The sequence below is a fragment of the Pantherophis guttatus genome, chromosome 4 (assembly GCF_059756535.1).
Source record: "Pantherophis guttatus breed Tessera chromosome 4, ASM5975653v1, whole genome shotgun sequence".
In the NCBI taxonomy this organism is placed as follows: domain Eukaryota; kingdom Metazoa; phylum Chordata; class Lepidosauria; order Squamata; family Colubridae; genus Pantherophis; species Pantherophis guttatus.
In genome coordinates, this window is record NC_142066.1 from 67,884,036 (window position 1) to 67,901,634 (window position 17,599).

At 37.8% G+C, this 17,599-nt stretch overlaps 1 protein-coding gene across 8 annotated transcripts in view; it reads left to right on the forward strand.

Annotated features, from left to right (window-relative positions):
- Positions 1–17,599, forward strand: part of TNS3 (tensin 3) — a 203,857-nt gene that overhangs the window by 162,522 nt on the left and 23,736 nt on the right. For all 8 annotated transcript variants that reach the window (XM_087892371.1, XM_087892365.1, XM_034416437.3 and 5 more), the window contains 3 exons: positions 12,711–12,882; positions 14,998–15,602; positions 16,350–16,436. In XM_087892371.1, coding sequence (XP_087748497.1) covers positions 12,711–12,882; positions 14,998–15,602; positions 16,350–16,436 — 864 coding nt within the window. The remainder of the gene's footprint in view (positions 1–12,710; positions 12,883–14,997; positions 15,603–16,349; positions 16,437–17,599) is intronic.

The window sequence follows — 17,599 nt, forward strand, 5'->3', positions numbered from 1 at the left end:
AGAGGGAGAAAGGGGAAAAAAATGCAAGGTCCTTAGCTATCTTGAAACAGAAAAATATTTAAATAAGAAATTATGTTATAATGTACCAGAAAAACTATAGGCTGCAATTCCACATAGAATAGCTAATTCCTTTTAAAATTATAGTTTTCAAATATAGTATGCTATTAAATATACTTTTGGAAAAGATGCTGAGTGATATGAGTTCAAGAAAATGTAGTAAACTACTAAATTTAATTTGGATTTTTTCCTGAATGATCTATATTAGCCTATTTTCCACTTTCAAAATAACTTTTAGAAACAAAACATTTTGATAATATTTAGATTTACATTTCAGAAATCAAATCATTATTTTGCAGTGGTAAAGGCCTATATATGGATCAGTTAATGTAAAACATTCATGTTTAATTAATATAATTAAATATTATAATAATACCTTTGGGATTGCTAAATTTGTTTAATTTTGATTAACTTTTGCCCAACATTACTTGATGTTTAAATCAGACAGGTAATAAGAAAAATCCATTTTGATCCAAACTCAGACAGATATATCTCCCACCCTATTACTGTTCTGCATTTTCCTGAGTCAAACATATTATTATTTTTTTTATTTATTTGATAAATAAATTTGATAAATTTGATAAATAAATATTAGATACATATATATTTCACCTTATGGAGAAGGATGCCTTTTATTTGTAAACCAAGGCACAAGATTATTATATAGTAAGATGAGGACCAAGGCAGCAGAGGACTGGTGACAGATCATATTGGACAATAAGTTCACTATTTAAAAATATAGTGTGTTTTGATAAATCTTTGGATTAATATGACCATAATTTATTGTTTTAAGAAATCAATAAAATACTGCCTGACCCATAAATAGATTATTTTATGATATTTTAAAAGACACATTGACAATTACCCTATATCAAAAGAGATTTTCAAATTCAATGAATGATCCTCAATTTAGATTCTGTCTAGGGATTTTGACTCTTGAGTGCCTTCCTTTGAAATTAGGAAATATAGCAGAGCTTTTCTTATATTCTTGATATTCAAAATTAACTTAAACATTCAATAGCACTATATCTCATGATTCTTAGCTGTTTTCAGATACTTCATGTCAGAAATCTTTAAATCTTTAAATTAAAAATCCTATGATTTTTAATTGGTACTTTATTAAGAAAAGATTGCTGCTTGTCTCATTTTAAACTCTACTTGAGTACAAGGTAACTCTTTTTCCTTTCAAAAATTCTCATGTCTTTTGTTCAAAGATTTCAGTTCTCATGAATAAAAACCTGAAATGTAAATGGTCCTGCTGATGTCCCATTATAGCTGAAGTGTTTTGGAACTGCATTCCAACAGCAACAGGGCCTCTTTGAAACTAGCAGTGAAATGTTTTTCATACATGCTGAGACTTGCATATCTGATTGTTTATGCTTATTTTCTATAGCGGAGCTTTCATGAAAGTAAAAGCAAAAGAAGAAGAAAAAAAGTAAATGAAATGAATATTTCATTTAAGTCCACTCAGATAAACTCTAATGTTATTTATGCTTTAATAATGAACTTGATTTGAACATTTACCAATTAAACTGTATTAAACACCTTTGCAAGAGAATTTTCTGCAAATTTTTATGGTACTTTTGATGTAGACAAGTGCAGCTCTTTGTATTAGTTATTACAGGATGGCATCTGCCTTGAAATATCAGCTATTCAGCTGTCCACTTATACAAATGGGAGTTAGGATTTGGATGTAGATACTCCCAAGAAATGTTTCTTTACATAGTTGCCTCAGCATTAAGAAATGACTCTGAATAGATGAATTCCAATCACAGATCTACCCTAAAGGAAGAAAATGTATTAAACTATACATTTTAGTAAGTATATTTATTAAAACGTTGATTATAATTTATTAATGTTTATAATAATTTTAAAATAAGGTTTTGTTGCTGTGAAAAAGACTTTATATATATCTGAGAATTAGTTGGATATGATAATATGCTTGAGGTTTTCTGAAAATTAAAATAGAACAAAGGTGAGTAAGTTCATCTTTCATCAGAAGAAAATGAATTGATACAATTTAGTCATAACTTTGTTATAAACCTTTTCATCAATTGCTATTGTGGTGCATCAAAATTTCCATAACACCTGTCTTTGTACTGGGAAATTCCTGCTTCACCTAATTTTTTTTCATTTGTTATGGGATTGGCCACAGCACAGTGGCAGCCATTTTATGAATGGAAAAACACCCATCCAACCCCATTTGCAATCAGAATTTCAAATGTACCTGCTCCTCTCCACAAGGTGTCTGACATCCTACTTAAAACTAAGTTGGGGATGTCTAATTTAGATACTAGTTACAACTTCAAGACACTCCGTTATCTATTAAACATCAGTACCATTCCCATCTGTTCTTACTAAAATTGCTAACATAGTGGTCCAGTTTGGTTGATAGAGCACAGGAGTAATACACCTAGATATGAATAAATATTATACATTCTTTTGTTTTGCTCCTGACTTCAGATGAGCAGAGAAGCAAACCAGGAAGTTGCTGTTATATATGGACTGGACTGCTAAAGTCCATATGGTCACCAAATTAATTTCTTCTATATAGTTTTTTTCCTGACAACAGATGAGTTAATATTTGAAGATTGTTTGGAACCCTTAATCTTTGTTATGTTATTGTTGTAATGGAAAGTTCCTAATTTCTATTTAGTCACACTAAGGGAGAAACAAAACAACTGGAGCTTAATTTGTTTCTATCCTGCCTTTTATTTACAATATGATATTTCATTTCCTGTCACTGACATACATAAAAATGGTTTTCAACAAGATACTATCCAATTCATTGTGATATTTATTTTTTAATCTATTCATATAGATCAATTTTTTATTGTTATGAACAGCTTCTTTTAAATTGAATTCTGACATAAACTCACTTTCACTCCTTTTTTTAAATCTGACTGATGGTACTGATGCCAAGTGCAAGTTGTTAATCAGACACTTTCTTCCCCATGATCGATAGGCATGTAATTTTGTGGGGGGGGGGAGAATCAGATACTGGACCAGTATATGCCCTCAATTTACAGCCGGTCATGATTTGATCTACAGTTTGACATGAGACTTTGCAGTCACACTGAGGGAAGGATACTATGCCTCATTTATACAGAGAGGCCTGCAAGATGCTATGTGAGGTGTGAATCCTATTCAGAATGGTCCATTGCTGATGTGGTAGTTCAGAGCCTGCCATCTTTTTTGTGGGGTCATAGATTCTGTGGAATAGACCAATCTTAGTGCTAATAATCTGAAGGTGGCAGCTGAAGCTTTCTATTTAGTTTCACATAATTTCTGGAGTACGTTGTTCCTGGTATTGATTTTTGCCGCTGTAATCTCTAGTGTTGCAGAGAGTCTGGTCCAATGTTACTCCAAGGTACTTTGGATGGGGATTATAGGGGTAAATTGTTGTTTCAGTAGACCTTCGGGGCTTTATATGCCAGTTTGTGTTAAGGTGGAATCACATAGTTACTGAAAGTTGTCTGAAGGTTGAATCATTACAACTGGACTATTTGTTGTTGTTATTGTTAGTTTGGGAGATGCTTCACTGTCCAGCCAGGCAGCTTCATCAATTAGAGCAAGCCAGTTAGACAGAGAGTTGTTAGAATGTAACAACTCCAATGTCAGGGTTTCCTCTCCAAAGTGCTTTGCAATATGTCAATGAAGACTCATAATCATCCAGATGGAGTTGTCTGAAATTGTCTGAAGATTGAATCATTGCAACTGGGTTATTTTTTGTTGTTGTTACCTTGAGAGACATTTCATATAGTTAGTTTTTTGCCTTCAATCAGTGAAATTTTTTTTCAAGATTTTAAGATCTTTGGAAAGATGGTTGTTTTCTTGTATTGCAATGGCCAAATCGTCAAATTAGTGTCACCGCATATCTGATATGTATAGTTGAATAGTGTAGGTGCCATTACAGGCCCTTATGAAATGCTGTTGTTTAATCTTCTTACATTATGTTGTCCCCCATTGTTATCTGAAAGAATCTATCACTGTCAACATCCAGCTTGAGTATCCAAATAAAAGTTCAGGTTCATGTCTTTCCTGAAAATGCATATGTTTCACTCTTGACACACTCAACATGCTACTAATTAGTTGATAGAGATTTTTGCACGGATAATATAACAATCCGTCTGTCCAAACTGTGTTGCATGCCATAGTTAGGTCTATGAACACGGCTGTGGTTTTGAGGCCTCATTAGAATCTTGCTTCATTATAGCCTGTTAGACTTAGCATTTGGTCTACACAGCTCTGATCTTGTCAGAAACCGCCTTGTTCCATGGGCAGATGTTCATCTATTATGGTACCTATCCTGTTTATAATTAACTTTTCCAACAGTTTGTAGCAGGAGCTCAAACGGGCGATTGGACAGTAGCTTTCAACTCTGGCTTGTGGTTTTAGAAGTGATATTTTAGCTTTTTTGAATTCTGGTGGGAGGCAGCCTTTGGAAACTATGTCTGAGAGGAATTTATTTTGGCTTTCCTTTTGTAATATAAATGATATGGTATCATGTGTTGGTTTTCATCTGAGGCTGTATTTACCTACTTTTAAGAACTTTGAAGGCCAAATTATTTTTACTATGTCCTGATACACAGAATTCAAGGAGGGTGTACTTTCTTTTTCACATAACTGTAAATGGGTAGGAGATAAAGAATTTAGTAACTCCCAACACCTGGAGGAATGCTTACATTTCCTTATACCTCTAATTTCAGTTGGGAGAGGGATGGAGGTATCGTAGTATGTATGTGTGTATTTTACATAGCCACTCACCATCATCCAAAAGTGATTCTAGGTGGTGCACAACAAACTAATAAAGCTGCATACAAAAACAACAAATATAAAAAAATGTAAAATTGCTTTAATAGTAAATATTATAGAAACAGATATTTGTATTAGGTTAAATCTATAATTTATCTCTGAGCAAGATGAACAGTTTAGGGAAACATATGTTGAGTTGGCTGGTGTTTGCTATCATTTTCACTAGATTTGAGGTCTGTTCCTCCACTATGCCAAGGGATTTCCTCTCCAGAGAAATTGCTTTTTGCATTGTGTTCATACAACATCTTGAAGTGATATGCCAAATGTCTTTTTAAAAACATAATAGTCTTCTATTGCAATATATTATTACTTAAAAAATGACAAATTATTCTATATACATGCATATGTAACGTGTTATGTGGGCACAATTTTAATGTCATTCAACATGTATGAATGTATTCAAATTGTGGAGTACAAGAAAAAAATTGTAAAAAGCAAAACAAGAATTGTTGGCTTTGTAGAACAGCGCTTGCTCACTCACTCTTCAACTGATGGAATGCTAGTGTTACATTTCTTCTGCTAAAAAATCCAGATATGATTGCTAAAATATCAATTCTTAGCTTCTCCTCTGTTAGAATTTAAACATATATCCTGTCTCATTGTTGTATTCCATTGACATGCTTCCTTTTGCAGTAAAAATAGAGTATTTGATATTATTAAAGCTATGTTAAGAATCTGAAGACTCTTGAGTCATACTATTGTTAGGTTAATTTATTGCCTCAAGCAATATTTTTAAGGTATTTTTTTAACTGAAAAATATGTGCCCTCATTCGGTTTTGCAAATTTATTATAGAAGAGTTAAAAACAGGGATCTTTTGTTAGAAGAAATGTCCATCTGGGTTCAGTTCCAAGTAGGGAGAAAGACACTGGAAACATGGAGGCTGTTTGGAAAGATGATTTAATGATGGACAGGACCACATGGGTTTTTTTGGGTCCTGGGCAATGAGCACATGGGAGAAAGAGAGAGAGAGGGAATGAAAGATTTATACCATCTCTTGGGCTTTAGATTTGAGTGGCAAGGGCATGTATCAGCAGGGGTAACTTTGTAGGCTGTCTTGAGTCCCAGGCTTGGTTGAACCTTGCTGGGTGATGCAATCTTCCCAGGTGCCATGTGGTGAAATGAGTAGAGGGCTAATTCTATTATATCCTGAGGGGTGAAGGTCTTTTGTTTTGTAGATAAGATGACCCAACCTTTTGTCTTGTAGATAGGTTGGCACCAAAATATCTGCTGGGGGGCAGGGAGCTGAGGCTCTGAGTTTTATGTCTTTAGAAACATGTTTCTCCTTTAGGGAAAATATAATATTCTGCCTTTTTAATATTTCCTAGAATATTTCATTCTTCTAGGACAGTGACTGCAAACCTTTCTTTCCTCGGGTGCCAAAAGCACACGCATGCGTGTGTTCACACCCATAATTCAATGCCCCCATGTGCCCTGTGCATGCATGCGCAAATCCTCTGCACATGTGCACACAAACCCCCCACGCCCTGTTTTGGGCCTAGCAAAGTTTCCAGACTTCCAATAGGCCCGTTTTTTGCCCTCCCCAGGCTCCAGAGGCTTTCCTGGGGAGAGCTTGGGGAGGGCAAAAATGGCCTCCCCCACCATCCCCAGAGGCCCTCTGGAGTCCAGAAACGGCCCATTTGCCGACTTCTGGTGGGCCTGGTAGGCCTGTTTTTCGACCTCCTCAGGCTCCAGAGGCTTTCTTGGAGCCTGGGGAGGGCAAAAATGGCCTTCCCTGCCCCCCAGAGGCCCTCTGGAGGCTGTAAATGGCCTCTTTCTCAACTTCCGCTGGACCGGTAGGCCCGTTTTTCACCCTTCCCAGGTTCCAGAAGCTTTCTTGGAATCGGGGGGTGGGTGAAATCAGCCTCCCCCACCTCACCCAAAGGCCGTCCAGGGACCAAAAATGCCCTCCCAGAGCCTCCGCACGAGTCCTGTACTTACCTGGTGTCCAAAACAGGCCATGTGGAGACTCTTGGGAGGGGAGGGGTGGCGTGGGTGGGGCCAGCTGACCGGCGTATGCACTGAGCTGAGCTAGGGCAACGGCTCGCGTGCCCGCAGATACGGCTCCATGTGCCACCTGTGAAGAGCGTGCCATAGGTTTCCCATCGTGGTTCTAGGAGATGGGTGGGTGCTAACTTCCTACACTTGGAAATCAGAATAGAATGTCATTTGAATATGAAGATAAAAAGGAATAAACTTGTTACATCAAAAGTATTTGTTATTTTTGAATCTGCCATATTTGTTAAAGGTTTGGAGAACATGAGTGAAAATGTTAAGCTTTTAAAAGGTAATTAAATGTAGGAACATTGGTGTTTGTTATTTTTATATATATTATAAAACCTATGGTTCTCTTTAAATAGTCCTCTAATAATGAGAAGCAAGCCTTGAGTTGTCCTAAGGCTTCATTTTCCTATGTATATGGATATGTCTGGTCTAGTGAAAAGAAGTCTAGGAGAGATATAATAGCAGTGTTCCAGTATTTGAGGGCTGCCATAAGGATGAGGGGGGCAAAGTATTTTCCAAAGCATCAGAAGGCAAGACTAGAAACAATGGATGGAAACTAATCAAAGAGAGAAGCAACCTAGAAGTAAGGAGAAATATCCTAACGAGAACAATCATCCGGTGGAATAGCTTGCCTTCAGAAGTTGTGGGTGCCACATCACTGGAGGCTTTCAAGAAGAGACTGGGCAGTCATTCGTCTGAAATGGTATAGACTCTCCTGCTTAGCCAGGGGGTTGGACTAGAACACCTCAAAGGTCCCTTCTAACACAGTTATACAAGATCTATGTATGACTGCTCCTCTATATTAATGGGAGGAAAGAATGAGATAGTTCCAATTTCAGTAAGAACTAATGCTCTGCATTAGTGCTATTTGGAAAACCGTTATTTCCTAAACCATTTAGGAAAAACAGGCATTTGGAAAACACTGTAGTAAAATGTATGTGATGTTGCTAGGTTATTTCAGTTTGCTGGTCAGCTAAAAATGATATGACTGCAATTCTCCAGATGTCATGAAATTCAATATTTCATTGGACAATGTAGGTGACTAACTTACCACATGTGGTTTACTAGGCAGCTAGGGATAGACATTTTTAGCATTTATGTTGTGTATTTGTGGTGCTTAATATAGCAGATAACTATGGGTAACTATGGGTTTCTTAAAAATGTGCAACAATTTGTCTTGGTTCACTTGAGATGTTTAACCATGTTAACTGTAGACGTAATGGCTAATATACACAGTATATTTAGCTTGGTTACTTTTTCTAACAATAATATTGAGGTTTTTTAATACATATAGTAAAAACAAATACAAACTAAAAGATTAAAGAAAAGTAAGAAGTTTAAAAAGTGGAAGAGAAAGAAACCTTAGTGATGTTGAGCACAAACTAATATAATAACTCTTCACCCCCTTTTAAAATTACAAACAGAAACTTCTGCTTCCAATAACTTACACCTCTTTGCAATTCAGAAATTTTCACTTTTAGTCCAGTTTCAGCAAAATGTTCATTACAATTCACAAGAAATATCAATTATATAATTCATCCCTAATCAGTCAAATTTACACATTCACTTTTTTTTACTTCACTGGACCTTTCATTCTAGTGATATCACAGAACTTGATCTTTAATCAGTCTCCAACATTTCAAAAGATTTTTCAGATATTTTTCCAGTTACTTTGTAAATCCAGTAGAGAGGCACTATCGAGGATTTCTTGTCCAAGTTCTTTTCTTGATTTGGCTTTTGCAGTCATATCATTTTTAGCCAGGGTGGATAAAAATCTATGATATTTTAAAAAATAATCAAAACAATCAGATTTTTAAAATTTAAATCTGATTTTTTTTATTTAAATCAGTTTTTTTAATTTTATCAAATTTATTTAATAAAATGCTTTTGGAGTAAAAATCTATCTAAAGATAGTTTTCTATATAAGATACATTAATAATTTAGTTTATTCAGCATAAAATGGAGCTTAGTTGTGTAGCATGAGGCTGTGTATTCTGCAATATTAGGACTGTTGGTGAGTCAACAGCAGGTCAGAGGAGGAACTTCTGCAGGACAGAGATGACAGTTGCTCTTTAAAAATTATGATTTAAATCAAGTTGATTTAAATCAAGCCTTTTTACTAGGGATTTAAATCGTGATTTAAATCAACTTGATTTAAATCAAATCTACCGTTTTTAGCTGACCAGCAAACTGATATAACCTAGCAAAATCTCATATATTTTACTATATTTCCAATGTAGTAATATTTTTAGCTTTATTATATTCCATATAATTTAATAAATATATAAATGTATTAATCCATATAATAAATAATAAATATAATACATGTTCAATTACATTTATGTCAAATATGCTTTTTAGAATCTCCCTCAACACCTTCCAGGGTTTAATCATTGGAACCTGTATTGAATGCTTTCAAAAATATTAAGATTAATATCTCAGTTCCTGTTTATACTAGGGTGTGCCAATTAAAAACTTTGATTTAAATATTGATAGAGGACAGATACTTGCATGCCTGTCTATATAGACAGAGGTTGAATTGTTAAAAATTGTGGGTACTTGGTACTCTCAGCTTGGTTTTTTTCTTGCAAATATTTCATTACCAAATTAGGTAACATCATCAATTAGGTAACATCATCAGTGCTAATAGGAAGTAGGGTTGCTCTCATTTTATATACTAGTGCTGGAGTGTCAAACTCAAGGCCCGCGGGCCGGATCTGGCCTGTGACGAGGCCGAATCTGGCCCACATGGCCATCTTAAAAACTGTAAGGGTCCGGACTGCATCATTTTGGCCTGGTCCTCGTCATCCCAGTGGGCATGTGCACACACAGGCCTACTTCTCTGTTGCCACATGCAGAGCAACTAAAGTTGTCTGTGGTACTATGGTAAAAAAATAGTTCAGAGCTTCCAACCTCACGAGATTTTTTTTTTTTTTGTGAGAAGTTTGAAGGTTTGTACTATATTTTTTACCATAGTTCCATAGACTACTTTAGCTGCTCTGCACGTGGCGGCGGCAAAAGGAGCTTGAAAGGTTAATGAAGGTATGTGGCTGTCCTGGGTGGCGTGTGTGTGTGTGAGGATTTGGCCTCGCTGAAGGGCTCTCAGATAAGCCAGTATAAGGCATGGGGGGGCAGTTCTGTACCCCCTGCCTTGCTTCATCCTCTGCCTCCTTACTTCATTCTTTGTCACTTCTCCTTGCTCGCTGCCATAACCTAGGAGGACGCTGAGCAACGCAATGGCCACAAAGCGAAGCGGCGGGGGGTAGAGTACAAAGCAAGGTGGTGGGAGGTGCAGAGCTATCCTCCCACGTCCCGCACTGACTTACCTGAGCACCCCTCCAGCTAGGTACTGAAGTGGCGCAACTGCTGCTGCAGCGAGACAATCAGACAGAGAGACACACACACACACAGACACAGAAGGGGGCCTCTCCAAATTCTCTGTGTGTATACGAGCATGTGAACCCTGCTTTAGTCAGGGCACTCAAGCTGCTGGCAGCGGCACGGGCAACAGGAGCCACCTGATCAGTGAAGTAGGGGGTTGGAGTACGAAGCAAGGCAGCGGGGTACAGAGCTGCACCCCCATACCCTGCACAAGCTTACCTGAGTGCCCTGCCAGCCAGGCACTGAAGCGCTGCAACTGCCACTTCAGCACAGGCTCTACGGGACAACAGGGCCTCTCATTTCTCCCCTCCAGCTTCAGGTGGGGCATTTAAGCTGCTGGCAGCAGCAGCCACCTAATGATTGCTCCCAACCAGCCAGCCTGCACCGCCTGACCTGCTTCCTGTCTGGCCAGTCGGCGCAAAACCTTGCCGTTCTCCTCCTCCTCCTTGTCCTCCCCTCCCAAGCGGCAGTAGGCTCTGTGGGACAGGGTCTCATTCCTGCCCCGGCACAGTGAACTCTGACTGGCTAAACGTGGATGTGAAGGACCTGGCCCCACAGTGCTTCCTTGCTCAGCCTTCAACCAGTAAGGCCAGCCGTGGAATCGGAATTGGCTGGGTACAGGAACCAACGCCGTCCATGGCCCTGGTGCGCTGCTCACTTACGTGGGCCAGCCTTACAGTTTGAAGGCTGTTTTTATAAATAAACTGAGCAAGGAAGCATTGCGGGGTCAGGCTCTTCACACCACATCCAGCCCGTCAGAGTTCGCTGCTATGGGGCAGGAATGAGACCCTATCCCATGGAGTCCGCTGTCCCGTGGGACAGGGTCTTATCCTCCACTTTGGCAGAGAGGGCGAGAAGAACAGTGAGACTTTCCGCCAGCTGGCAGGGAACAGGTCAGGCGGTGCTTGTTGGGAATGGGGCAATCATCACCGCCAGCAGCTTAAATGCCCCGACTGAAGCTGGAGTTTGCTGCACCGGGGGAGAAATTAGAGGCTCTGATGTCCCACAGAGCCTGCGATGCTTGAGTGAGGAGGATGAGGAGAAAAACACTCCTCAGCTGGCTCTTCCTCTCCATCCCTGCTGCTCCCAGTATCTTAAATGCCCCAACTAAAGCAGGGATCACGCTCTCTCTCACATACACACACACACAATTGGATTATTCTCTTGCTCGCCCCTCCCCCCTCTCTCCCTCCCTCCTTCTCTCCCCCCTCTCCATTTGCATGCAAGCATGCTCTGTGGGACAACAAGGTCTCATTAAATAGTTAAGTGGAAAGTAGTTGGGGAAGGGAGGAGCAGGAAACCGGCAAATACTTTTTGCTCCAAGAATGAAAGTTTCTGGGTCCCTGACTGCAAAAGTGGATGGGTGCCTTGATCTGCAGAATATTATAGCAGCATCCATTCTTGGCATAAAAAGCATTTCCCAGCCAACTCCCCTCTCCCTTCTTCAAAGCAAAGGCAAAGAAACAGAGAAACAAAGAGAGGAGACAGATGTTTGCAAGGTGAGTCCTTGTGACAGGAAGGGAGGGAGAAGCATGAGGTATCTTAGTGGGTCAGGGAGGCCTTGAGGGCGTGTTCTATCACTAGCCCCCCCCCATGGCCTTCCCCACTCTAAGATATCTCATGTGCACATTAGTATTCTTGAGTTGTGAGCTCTTAGGAAAGTGTTCCTTGTGTGTTGCAAACAGCTATTTCCAGTGCAGAAAACGGGACAAGGAAAGGGGGGAAAAGAGCAAGGAAGGAAAAAGAAGGAAAGAGGGGAAGGAAGAAGAAAGAAAGAATGAAGAGGGAAGGAAAAAGAAGGGAGGAAGGAAGAAAGATTATAATGAGAGACAGTTGAGGGTAAATCTTGCCTTAGCACTTGGCCACCAGAGGCCCTGCTGCCTTTCCCATCTCCTTGTCCCCTCCTGACCTCTCCTGGTGGTCTCCCATCCTATCACTGAGGACGGAAGACCTTTGGTTACAAAGCCAGGTCTCCTCATAAGGAGATGGAGTGAGCCTCTCTCTGACCCACACACTTTGCCCTCCTACACACACCATGAGCAACCTGGCCAAGGAGAACGAGCACAGCAGCAGTGGGCGTGATCATGCCCACCATGGCCACGCCCCGTCCATTCCCCACCCCCCGAAGTCAACCACAATCCTGATGTGGCCCTCAATGAAATTGAGATTCTGCTGTTGTTTGCTGTTAACTTGTTTGCCTTGAGTTGGTAGTTTTTTTATTGGTGTATTGTTTGCCTCTGATTGTTTTATTCATAAAAGAAAATATTTTGTATAAAGAGCCTTTATGAGTTATATGTTTCTGTTTCTGTATAAATAGCATTGTAAATGTGTGGAACTGAGAGTGAACTTCCAGTATGCCTCTTCACAGTGCCTTCATTTCTGAGAATAGATAGTATTTGTTACTATTGCAGGCTTACGGATCTTAATAAAAATATTATTTTCTTCATTTTTGCAGAACCCCGAGGTTACGTAGAAGACCTTAATCACTCCACTGTGATATCTGACAGTTCAAGAACTCCAAATCCATCCTTATTGCAGGCTGCCATAGAATCCGTTCCTTCCCATCACCAGCCTTTTGCAGCTACATGTTCAGTTTCAAATGATACTACTGTTCCAAGAAAAGAGAGGTAGTTAAAATCTAGTTCTTTCTTAAATTTCCAACATAATATTTTTAAAGTGGAGAAGAAAACCAAAAGGTTTTCCAAAGAAAAAAAGGCCCTTAAAATTTGGGGATTATGGGATCTTCAAGATAGGTTTCTAAAGTGAGACAAATATTTTAGATGGCAGGTGCTGAGGATTGAAGACGAATGTGAATAGACAGAGAGATGCCAGATTTGAGTATACCATGTTGTTCCTATGGTAGCATGATGGCCTTTGTTCTAATATCCAATCTGAGTTTCAGAACTAAAATAATATCTAAGTGCTAGTTTTCAGAACATTAAATATGAAGCAGCCCCATTTTGACCTGTACTTCACAAACAAAATAATTGTTTGTTGGTCTAACCCTATTAGAATTAATACCGGGACCGGGAAAACAACTTATTGACATTGCTATTCAGTTTTCCTTCAGTGATGTCAAAATAGCATATATCATCAAAGTATTGGATATACTCAAATGAAAATAGAATTTGGCCTTCTTCTGAATTATAGTTATATGAATAAGTAATTTTAGAGTAGAGAAGAAAAGTGGAAGCTGTTTTGAGAATTCTTCCAGGGGACAAAATCCATATAACTATTGTTTTATTTGATTAAGAAATGCATATGAGGGTTTCCAGGGCAAATCTTTGCTAATCTTACATAAAACTTTGTTCTACTTGATTATGATTAAACATAGAACTTCTCTATAATGGAATGTTTGGATTTACACTGCATTTTTCAACATATAGCTAAACTTATTAAATATGTGGCAGATTGCATTTTATAGAGGGATGCATTATGTGCATATATTAAGCAGATGGATTTAGATTGAAATTCTCTGTCATCTGAATTAATGCAGGACTGCATATTGATTTTTAAAAACTTATATTTGTTGTGAATTATACATAAAGTAAAAGACAAATCTACAGAAAAAGTAAAATGAAAGATTAAAAGAAAAAATCTAAAGTTATGACTTCTGACCTCTTCTACAGATAATTATAATTGTATAATCATTCCCCCCCCCCTCTTTTCTTTTTTTTTTACGACTCTTTAATCCCTTTATTTCGGGGTAGAATCAGGGTGACTGAGTGGAGCTGAATGTTTACTGGCTGGATGCCCTTTCTAATACCTATGTGATGTTTGCAGCAGATATTTTCTTTTTGCGTTCTGATAGAGAAACATCCGCTGCTGCCTAGGATTGAACTCTCAACCTTCTGAGTGGGAGGCAAATGTCTTCACCTCTAGACCACTGTTCCACTCAAACGCTCACCTCTGATATTATACAAATCCCTTCAACCCTTTACTTGGTCCTTTATTTTAATCCTCATATCTGTGAATCATCCTAGCATTTTTTTTTCTTTTAGCAAAAAGTCGTCATAAGGTTCCCAGTCTTTCAAAAAAAAAAAAAATTGCAATTTTTCTCTGATGAGATAAGTCAGCTTTCCTAACTCAGGAAATTCTAACCGTTTCACAGTCCATTCATCCATTGGGGAGTTCATTATTTTTTAATTGCTGAGCATAAGCCCTAATAAAAAGCATTCTGGTTTCTTCATAATATTTATCTTCAAATCCGTTTGTATCATCGTATCAATTTTTATCCATACTTTCTTAGTTTACTTACAAGTCTACAATGCATGAATATCACTTCATGGTTTTCATATTTCGAATACTAGTTTGAAATAATTTTATACAGATGTGATAATTTTTCTAGTGTCGTATATCAGCATTACATTATTTTATAAAAGCTTTTTCTTGGTTTATGACACAGTGCAACTTTAAAACTACTTATCCACATTGTGTTACAACTGTCCACCTGTACATAATATCCAAAACTAGTAGCCTATTTATCATTCAATATTTAATTTATTCTTCTGTTTCAAACTTTAACAAAACGTTATACATTTTGCTATTTTCATCATTTGCACATAATTCAGTTCCAATTATCTTTTTATCCATATTAAACTTTCTTGTTAATTGAGCACATGAAAACCATTGAAATCTGTGTATTTCTGCAGTCGATTGTTATCTTGACTTTATCTTAAATTCTGCAATGTTGAAATATTTATAATAGACAGGATGTAACCTTTTTTCCCTTTTCAATACAGTTCAACAGATGAACATATTTGGCATCCAAACAATTCTCAGCCTTCCTTGATGCCCCAGTTTCCAGAAATGAGTAACATCAATGTAGGAAGTTACCTCATGTCTCCAGATCTTTCTGCTCCTGAGCAAAATGATTTATACTTCCAGACAAAAGGACTTCAGCCTGGGACATTTAACAATCTAGCAAATATAACAGCTGTGCCACAACAGGACCTTACAACTTGTGATAGCATCCAAACTTTTCAGAATTATGATGGGACTGTTGCTAACAGTAACCAGTTAGTGGAAGAAAAAAACCTTTCTTTTATGTCAAATGCTGATGGGTCTCCCAAAGTAATGAAATCTATGGTGGACAGTAGTTTTTTGCCACATACCTGCCTTGTATCAACTTCTGGATATACTAATCAGCAAATCCAGGGATTGCAAATGTATCCACAAACCCCTCTTCCTGAGAAGAAAAGGATTTCTGAGGCAGAACGTTCTTTTGGTTCTGCCTCACCTTCTCCAAGCGGTTTTTCCAGCCCACATAGTGGAAGCACTATCAGCATTCCATTTCCAAATGTTCTTCCAGATTTCTCTAAAGTTGGAAACGCACTACCAGTGTTAGGTATGCATTCCATAAGGGTAACAGCTCTTCTCACTATTTAGCATAGTTGTTTCTCTATGTACAAATCAACGAATGCAAAATGCATAGTTATTAAACCTTTTATACTTAAATTGAATGTGTAGTTATTCATGTAGGGTCTAATTCAAATGCCTCCTGACATTTGCATTATGAGATGGGAATGAGGTGCTACAAACAATGGAAATAGTGATGATTAACATACTTCTGAATGGCATTATCTTATAATAAAAACTCAACTTTATTTGCCACCAATAGCCTCCTACCGACCAGTTCGTTCTCACAGGGAGGGACTACTCAGGGTACCGTCAGTCAAATTATGTCGACTGGCGACTCCCAGGGGGAGGGCCTTCCCTGTGGGGGCTCCAACCCTTTGGAATGAACTGCCCCCAGAGATACGGAATATCCCTGATCTCCGTGCTTACCGCCATGCCCTCAAGACCCTGATGTTCCAACAGGCGGGGCTAAACATACGAACATGTGAATGATTTTTTAAATGTTATCTAATTCTGGGTTTTATTTAATTGACCAAACTAAGTAATAATTTTAATTAGCAATTTTATGATGTTTGTGTGTCTATATTTTTTTTGACTGTACACCGCCTTGAGTCCTACGGAAGAAAGGCGGTATAGAAATGTAATAAATAAATAAATAAATAAATAAATAAACTTTATGTTGTGATAGTATGGTATGCTTTTTAAAATCATATTTATCTTACTTTTTATCTCACAGAAAGTATGGGTGATAAACATGTAACTGTAAACTTTGTTCAAGATACTTCCAAATTTTGGTATAAACCAGAGATTTCCAGAGAACAAGGTATGTTCTTTAAATATCTTGCACAGCATACAGCTAGTTTTATTGTATTTGGTGATGAATATTTATCACTCACTGTTCCTCTTCAGCTTTACTCTAATTTGTGTTTATGTTTTGCTAGATATTACTCTCCCTTCCAAAACCCCAACATCTTAAATTTAAGCTGTTTAAGTCATTTATGAACAGTAAACAGTTACAGTTCTAAGGAAATACTGAAAAACACACATTTTAATGCATTTACAATTTATTTTTATTGGCATCCTATACAAATTTTATTATAAGGAAGAAGAAAGATTGTGTGAAAACTACTGGGCCTGAGACGGAACCTTGTGCTTACTTCCCTCCATGTAGAAATAGTACAATTAAGACTACTCGTTGAGTGCAGTTTGTCAGCTAGTTACAAATCCATCCAGTGGTGATGCTGTCTCTCTTTCGCTCTCTAGCTTACCAAGAAGTAGGTTGTGGTTTAAGAGAAGACACAATTTGATTTTGTGCAAAATAGTAGTTCTAGATGTTGCATAATTACAAAATGGGATACTAGTTGTCAATGATCTTGAAAGACATCTGATTCCTTTACAGTGTGTAATGGACAAGTATTTTTTCTGTTGTCTTCAGTGATGTGATTATTGTGCCCTTAAGATGTTGATGTCTTAATTATAATTAAGACAGTGTGAATACCATTTGGCTTGTAACTATTTTTCTTCTCCAATGTCATCTCTTTTTCCTCTCTGGGAAATTAACTGTGCTTAAACCAGCCAGAGTTCGTGGCTGGTTTAGAAATAGAATTGTAAACTAATTAAGTCAAAGTGCAATGTTAATATTGCCTTTAACCATAGACATAATAATTTATCTCTGAAAGGAGAAAGAATTTGTGGGTATCAGTAACTTTGTTACTTCTACATTAATTAAAATTATTTTTGATGCCTTCAAGTCAGTCTTGACTGCTTGAGACTACAGAGACAAGTCCATAAAATTTTCTTGGCTATATTTTTCAGAAATGTTTGGCCATTCCTGCCTTTTAAGGCTTGGAGTGTGATTAGCTCAAAGTCACCCAGCTGATTTCATGCTAGGGTAGACTTGAATTGACTATCTCCTACTTTCCAGTGCAGTTGCTTTAAGCACTGCACCAAATTGGCTCTTGACTTACTCAGATATTTACATTTTGA